General features: G+C 40.8%; 1 protein-coding gene across 1 annotated transcript in view; it reads right to left on the bottom strand.

Moving 5' to 3' along the window:
• LOC104470709 (myocardial zonula adherens protein-like) overlaps nt 1-8,426 on the bottom strand; it is a gene marked incomplete at its 5' end in the record, with an annotated part of 39,754 nt that overhangs the window by 6,761 nt on the left and 24,567 nt on the right. Inside the window, one exon of the mRNA XM_010085729.1 lies at nt 8,150-8,255. Within this exon, the coding sequence (XP_010084031.1) occupies nt 8,150-8,255 (106 nt within the window). The remainder of the gene's footprint in view (nt 1-8,149; nt 8,256-8,426) is intronic.

Raw genomic sequence — 8,426 nt, 5'->3', positions numbered from 1 at the left:
AGGGGTGGCAAGAACAGTCTAGAGTCAGAAACAAATCAGTGCAAGCCAAAGACTCTCAACTTCCATGGACTGACTCTTGGAGCTGAGTCACTTCCAGACTGATTCCAGGACAAAATTATCACCAAGATCTTCCTACATTTTCTTTGCTCAATGCCCAAGGCTTATAACCAACCTCATCCTTGCTGTGTCTGCAGACTGCAGCATTTCAGCTCACTGCCCACTCAACAACTTGCTCCCAAATCTGGCTTTTGTACAACTACCCTCTCCGGTTTCTCCATCATTTTCTACAGGCACTATTCAGGTACGTCCTCCAGCCTCTCCTCTTCCAACCATCTCTAGAAGGGCCCAGGCAGATTTTCCCTAGCACTTACCTCCTGACCCGACTTGCACTGTTTGACTAGCCGTTCTTTTCCCTTCACATATTTCTACAACCTTCACGTCCACGTTAAGTGGTCAAACAAAACTGGCAACCTACTTAGCAATATCATTTTACATTAACGGCTGGCTCATTCCTTTCAAAACAGTTCTGCTAACAGTAAAAATGTGAATTTAGCAACCCTGGGCCACACCATCACCCTTTTTCCTATCACTTCACTCTCTCTTACCTCCCCCACCCCACTATATTCATTGCTCCTGCTTCCCTTTCTCCTGCTGGGAGACATCTGATCAGTCCAAAACTGGGCAGGGAAGAACCACAAGGCCCAGGCTGCAGTTTGTCATATTTCTGGTCTGCCAGCGCCTGAGGGGCAGGATGTGCTCTTAGGCCATGCCAGCAGCTGGGGAGCGTTCCCCCCAGTGCTGTAACAACGAGGAGAGACGAGCTCCCTGGCCCACAGCCACGCACGGTGCTCAGGAGCTCTGCGCCCGGTGACAGGCCAAGGCAGCCTGCACGGGGGCTCGGCCCTTTGGCCACCCCGCTTCAACCCTTGGCACTTGGCTGCCCGGCACAGGAGGGACCACTGATCTCTCCCCGTCACGGCAGGATCCATAAGTTCCCTGCAGATTGTGCTGGGTGTGCAGATTACATTTCACACGCCCGCTGCAATTTCTAACGATCTGAATCAGCACATAAGGCCCCACACGCAATGGGAATCATCCTGAATTTGTCCACTGGCTCAGGATTAATATGGCCACAGCATTTCTTTTCAAGCTCTCTCTTCCTTGACTCAGCTACCCCTATGTTTTTGCCTCGTTCTGAAATATCAAGGTCATTTCTCTCAAACTCCCTCAACCTCCAGATTGTCACCTGATCTCATAGCAACTCGCAAAAAATTCAATTCTTCTTGTCCATCCCATCAATGAACATCTGCTTCTTTCTCACTACTGCCCGTTACAGAGTCTCCAGTACATTTCCTCAAATACCAAACAAAATTGTCGTGCGACTTGAATGGACTGTTGCAAACCCTTTCTAGGAAGAGCTGCATTTCTGATTTTCTCTTGCTGCATCAAGCAACTGACCTTTGCTTCAGTAAGATGGAAAGGGACATCTACAAGTCAACAGCATTAAACTGTTCTCACGTACAGAACACCCCAGAAGAGCAGTCTAGAGGAGAATCGTGTTTTTTAGAGTGTCTAAAGAAATGCTGGAGATGTGAGCAGTGATATTAGAAGGGAACTCAACAGAATTACAAAGCAATTAAAGCAGAAGGGAAAAGCATCTTATGAGAAAATTAAAATTGTGTCCAATTGAAGAGACTTTATAAAGAAAGTTTGAAATAGCAAACTTGATTTTATTCTGTGTACTCAGACACAGTTCTGGAAGCTTTAAATATACAGTGATCTACTGGATTGGAACAGATCTAGCTGTTAGGTAAACTCAGTCAACATTTACTACTGGATATTATCATCCATTAGTTTAAAATATTTATCAGAACACGACAGTGTTAATATATTTAAGTATTATATATTATTCAAGTATCACGTATTTTCATTATTCATCTCCTATCAATGGACTGCGCACCTGTAACACTGATACAGAGACATGAACAAACTGGTCACAAACATGACTAAACACAGGACAAACACAGGGTACAAAATGAGACAGACAAGACATTGCAACATGAGCCTTAACTCTCAGAGGTAATTGCTGTACAGTGAGAACAAGACTTTACTCAGTCCAATATTTCACTGGACCTTAAGTGTTATTTATCAGAGGTTAGACAAGAGTGTTGAAATTTTTTCAGGAAACATAATACAGTAAATAGGAATGAGCACCTTAGCCTTTTAATCCTCCTTAAATCTCTTGAGTGACCCCTCGATACTTTTTGTATTTTAAAACTCGGATTTAAAGAAAAAGTAACAACGGACTGATTTAAGTTAATGCACCAGCTTAGAGAACTTCCTAAAGCAACGAGCTGTACGAACATGACCCCAGCCTTTGCTGGACATCTATTACTAAAGCAGGCCCACAGGACCTGGGTGCCCTAAGGAGTTATAAACGTTGGCACATTGTCTAACAGTTCGACCCACCTGATTAAGAGCTACCTTAGTAATGTGCAAGTTCTCCGATTAATGCCTTGGCCAGGCAATTCCCAGCTGAGAGAGCTGACACTATGCGTGTATAAACGCTCTCACCACCCACCAGCAGTGATTCTCCTTCTGCCAGGAGATAAGCAATGTCCTGCACTGCTCAAGTCCACCGAGGCGTGCCAAACACTTGAACTGGGGGGGTGGGGAGCTATTTATGTTCTGCCATTCATCTTCTTCCTCCAAGCTCCCAAGCTGGGTTTCTCTTTCTACATTTTTTGTTGTGTGTTTTGTTGTTGTTCTTTTGTTTTACTGTAGGTATTATGCAATGCAGATTTTAGTTAATAAAAATCTGACATCTGCCTGTGGCTGGTAATTCCATCTTCTCATCCTCTATGCTTCTGTGTGGCTTCTTTGACTTGACCTAAAATTGAAACTGTACTTCCATATTTAAACTGGGATATTTTGCTATATATCAGGAGGCGGAGTATCTTGATACAGAAGTTGTCAGCTGGTTATTAAGTCTTCAGTGGTAAAATTTCTTCTTTATTCCCCATTTGTGCAATACAAAGTTTCTTCTGTATTAGGGATATCATTTGCTCATTAGCACTTTGTCCTTTCATGCAAGTATCTTCCACAACAGAACAGGATACAGCTTCTCTCTGGTGTTTGGTCACCATTTATTATCCAACGAATCTGAGACTAAAGCTGGAGAACAGCTCATGGGCCATGACCTAGAGACAGTTCAATTCAGTAGTTAGGGGAATTTAATGTGAAATATGAGTTCTCTAGATAATTTCTTGGCATGGAATCAACTATCCTTTTCTCTTCTCAGTCCCCTTCAGAACAGCTCCTTATATCTGCATCAACCCACTTGCCATGCTTATAAAATATAATTGCTTATTTCCTTCCCTCTCCTGCTTCTCAACAATGAAACAATATTAAATAGAAAATAAGCTTATTGTGCCATGAAACTGCAATCCATTTCAATGTCAATTGCACAAATCTCAGAACTAAAACTCTCTTCAATCTCTCCAGGTTTGAAATTGAGATCAAGCCAGGAAATACTTCTGTTGCCGATGTAAAAATCAATGTTTTATATTTCATTTGAAGACTTTTAGCTTTATCTTACACTAAACTCTCTCCCATCTCCTACACTGGCACAGACAGGATAAACTGATTGACCATATCAAACCGATAACAAGACAAACTTTCACCCCTCTCGGAGAACAACAGCAATTTCTACCCTGAAAGAAACAATGTGGTAGCAGCTTTTCATGCCCCCCGATAGCGCCTCTGTGCCTGCATCTGCCTGTCCAATTCCATCTCTGCACTGGAAACCCCTAAGTGGAAGAGCCTGAAGTTTGCATGCTTCCACTTTTCATGCTGTGAGTCTCCCTGGAAATTCTTCCTCCGATCAAACTGGCTTTTCCTGGGTTGTCTTTGAAAGTCTCTCCCTGCTTAGCCATACTTTAAGATGGTTACAAAGGGAAGAGCTAAAAAAACCCCCAAAAAACAAAACCCAAAAATCCAACAAAAACAACAACAACAAAAACCCCACCAAAACAAAAAAAACCACAAACCAAAAACCAAACCTAACTGATTCTACCATTACTAATGTTCACAGATTTCACCACCAAGCTCTGGGTGACCCACTCTGGCCGCCTGTCTCATTCTTTTTTTGAAAGCCTATGTACAAACAGTATGAGAAAAGGGCTGAGTTTCTACACACCTGCAAATGCAAGCCCCCCACTTTCAACTCCCAGCACTTTATGTAAAATGTACTGCACTAAGCTGGGCATAAACACATTTATTTAACAAACAAGTTCAACACAGGGAAAAATCTGTCAGCCTTAAATCATCTGCAATCTCTCTCTGACAACAACATGAGGCTTTAAGGCCATGCAGGATAACTTTCTGCTCAAGGGGTGCTCTAATGGGCTGCAACCTTGGCTCTCACAGCAGAGAATCCCTATGAAACTGGAAAATGGGTGTGCAAGGGATCTTACACAGAGATGTTGAAGGTCACCGACTCCAGCAAACTTCCATTTTATTTCTTCCATTTATTTTCTTCCAAGTTATTTTCCATGGTCCTATTTAATTTATGACTGGTCTAACTAGTTCAAGTTGAAAAAGGCTCTATTAATGCCTGAGATGGAAGGATTTATTTTCAGAGAAAAAAATTAGAAGCAAATGATTTCTTCGCTAAGGAGTATAAGCACACTGAACTGTGTTTGTCCTTCTCTGCCTGGGCCCAGTTCCACAGGTCACATACCTATTGCATTCAGCACCAACAGGATGGGTCCTGTAAAAAGGAAGGCTTTAATACGCTTTTCTTCCATAGCCTCCTAAATTTGGTGCTTCTCTGCCAGCATCCCTTTTCACGCATGCCTAGATTAGGACTGACCACAGACTCCTGACACATTTTTAAATGCCATCAAAACAGCTCTAGAGATGTTAGAGCTGCCTACAGCATAACAAAACTCCACTATAAAGCTTCTCTTTCACTTCCTCGTGACTGCTTGCTGTTCTTTTGCAGAACATCCTGCATCTGTCACTTGCAAATCATCCATCATCTTGTCCTAAAAAGGCCTGAAGAGCAATCTATTTTGTGATTTTTCAGCCAGCAGAGTCATCTCAGTGCTTGTTCAATTTTGACAGTTCTCCATGTGAGTTGGAAGCAGCATATCTTGTTTGTTCAGCACCCCTTTGAAATGATGTTCATTTCTGTAGCTGCACTTTATCTAAAGTGGAGATAACAGCATAAACCCACTATGGTTTACACTGAAAGAATAACCCCCTCATTTATACTTCAGATCTGTGTCCAAATATACCAGGATTAATACTAAATCAGGCTCACCCTGTAGTCCAGCGAGCATAAGCTTAGCCATCATTCTCACCTAGTTCATACAGTAGCTTTGTTCCCGCTTCTAACAGAAGCACCGCTGACAATTTTGACTATTGACTTTCTTTCCACTCCTCTTCAGTTTCCCAGGTTAACATGTTCTCAGTCTATTCTCATGCAACAGAGAAGCTAAGTGTTTCAGAAAGCGGGCTCTCCAGCTGCATTTATCATTCTTTCTTTCTCAATTATATAATTTTGATGCAAGTTATTGATCACTATAACATCCTCATAAACCCTTAAGATGGAATGTCATTTTACAGATACCAGCCATGGAAAGCATTGCAATAAAGAGTAACATGGCAGGTTTTCATGACACTTTTCTAGGTATTCCTAGTCTTTACATTCTGAATTTGGTAAATTTAATGTAGAAAGGATGTGTGTTCAAATACACCCCGATTAACACATTTTCTGGGACTTAAATAGTAGTGCAATTACAACATCTTCCCTATTTACTCTAGAAAGTATGTCTAGTGCTGCTACTCACCAGTTTTTAACTTAGCTCCAAAACAGACTCTGCAGATAGCATTCCTTTCCAACAGCCTACCTTTTAAGAGTAGTTCTGTTGCCGATTTCTCAGCTTCTATGGCACAGCAAGTAAGTGTTGCTTAAAGTGAGCCTAAAAATACTTTTATAAAATTTATGTAGAGAAGAGCACAACATTGTGAAAAATTCCACACTTGTGGATAGCTCATAGGCATACACATCTGCAATGCTTTTTATCTTCCCCCATGGTAAACAGCTACTCTTCTCCGTACTGTTAAAGCTGCTGGTTTTAGGCCTTTAATTAAAAGACTCCAGTTTAAAATAGTGCATGCCATCTATTACATAGATATTTCCTCAAACACATTACAAACACAAACCATGGATAACACAAAATGTAAAAAAATTAAGTGCCTAACGTATGTGGTGCCATCTGACCTGATCAAGCCTCTGTTACAGGAGCCTTTAGTTAGCCCACTGGTGAAAATACAGATGTAGGTGTTCATGCAGTTCTTAAGGAAATGGAATTGAAAGAAAAACTAAACCACACAAAGACTAAAGGAGGGAGCAAAAATATATTCCCTATGGCTACATGGCAGTCAAGGATTTGTACAGAGATTTAACTGATTTTGAAAAGCAGGTAGTCAGACACCAATTAAAAGTAGACATCTAAGTAGTGAGTTGGTCACCTAACATTCTACTTGTTAAACAGGATAACCAAAAGATCTAGAAGGGCTTTCTGTGTATATGAAGGCACCAGCAGATAAACATTACAATGAATCAGCAAGCTAAACTGAGGCATTAAACTTAATATTTATGAAATCATAATCATTGGCCCAAGCTATATACACATGTTTCTGCCAAAACACCCCACTGAACTGGAATGATCTGTTGTATCAGTGCAGCCCACTGGAGGTCAAGTTCCATCAAGCAGTTTAAAATATGTTTAGCAATAAAGGGCAAAGGTTTAGGCCACCATCCTCATGTATTACTAGAATCATCTGGGTTGCCACATTATCACGAAGTGACAAGTCCTTTAGAAGTTTTGCTTAGAACTAAAAAAACTCATAATATGATGGTTGGTCTACAGAGATAGAAACCAGATTAAATAATTGTTCCCATAATCCATTCATTAGATGGATTGGATTATTAGATTGGAGGAGTTTTCCTTAATAGAATATCATGGTATAAAGATTGTTAGCTCAGTTTAAACCACCTGCTATGATGCATGAAAATAGTGAAAATGGCAAACTGAACTAGAAACAAAACCTCAAGACTTCATACCAGTATCTCACACTGATGATACGACAGAAGAACTTTATTGCAAAGAGAGAGATGCCTTTGCCTCCCTATGTGTAAAAGCCACTTAGTATCACACATCTGATTATACAGCAGGACATCAGAATCTTATAAAACAAAACAGATTTAGGTAAAAATATATCCATGAATATAGGTGTTATACACATATAAATACATATATAAATACCACCTTGATAAAATGGAAGAACTCCATGTCTAATCAGAAAACCTATACCAGCACATTGCCAATGCAGAAAATGTCTTAGGTTAGAATGGTTTCCAAACATTTTGATTTTGTGAATGTGTGATGTCCAAATACAAATAAAAGATACTTCCTGAATGGCTATCCTCTGTGCAATAGCAAGGCTGTGTAATAGTGCTGTCAGTCTGCTTTGTAAAGCTCCAGTTTAAACTTCAGTTACCTATTTCCCATGTCATTCTTTCATCCACTTGGAGAAAGGGCAATGTTTGCACTCACAGCCTTCTGACTGCTAAACAATTTCTTGGCACATAGGTAGCCTGTAACTTAAAGCAGTTTTCCAGCAGAAATCCAGTTAAAATGTTACAGGAAATTGTATCAGCTAAGATGATGCCCCAAGACCAGGGTAAAAAAGACAAGTGGTGAAAAACTGTGTTTGCCACTTCTGTTTTGCCACTTCTGTGCAGGAAGGAGGCCCTTAATGACTAGTCGGCGTTGTTTCTGCAGTTACCCTCTGAACGCTTCAAATTAAGTTCCAAGTTTTCTGTTGTACTTCCAGGACTATCATGTCCAGAATTAGTGTCAGGCTAAAGATCACAGTATATAACCCACAGCCACTGGATTAAACTGCTTTCACTTAGTCTTTCTGTTTCACTAGCTCCAGATGCTTAACTCATCTCCCACAGTGTTTGTAACTAAGGAGGCATAAGGAAACTGCACACAAAACAGAGCTCTCTTTGGATTACACACTTAAAAAACCAGTGTTCCCAAAAGACTCAGAATTGTTCTACTAATCTCACCTCCTCAACCATGTGCTTGACTTTCTTCTGCTGGCAGTGGACCATATCATCCAGATGTTTGATCCGCTCTCTTAGGCTAGCTGCTACCTCCTCCAAATGCTGTGACCTAGCAAAACATGGAAGAATTAAGTGTGTAAGTGGGGAGCTAAGCATTATAAGCAAAACAAGATCAACCCCCACAATCCCACCATAAATCAGGAAGATTAGGTCAAGAGGTAGGCAGGTCAAATTCCACTGACAGATGTCAATTTGTCCAAAGTACATTTTACTGGTAGTC

The sequence above is a fragment of the Pterocles gutturalis genome, unplaced genomic scaffold (genome assembly GCF_000699245.1).
Source record: "Pterocles gutturalis isolate BGI_N339 unplaced genomic scaffold, ASM69924v1 scaffold21250, whole genome shotgun sequence".
Taxonomy (NCBI): Eukaryota; Metazoa; Chordata; class Aves; order Pterocliformes; family Pteroclidae; genus Pterocles; species Pterocles gutturalis.
The sequence above is the reverse complement of the archived record's forward strand: the minus strand, read 5'-3'. Positions and strand labels throughout refer to the sequence as shown.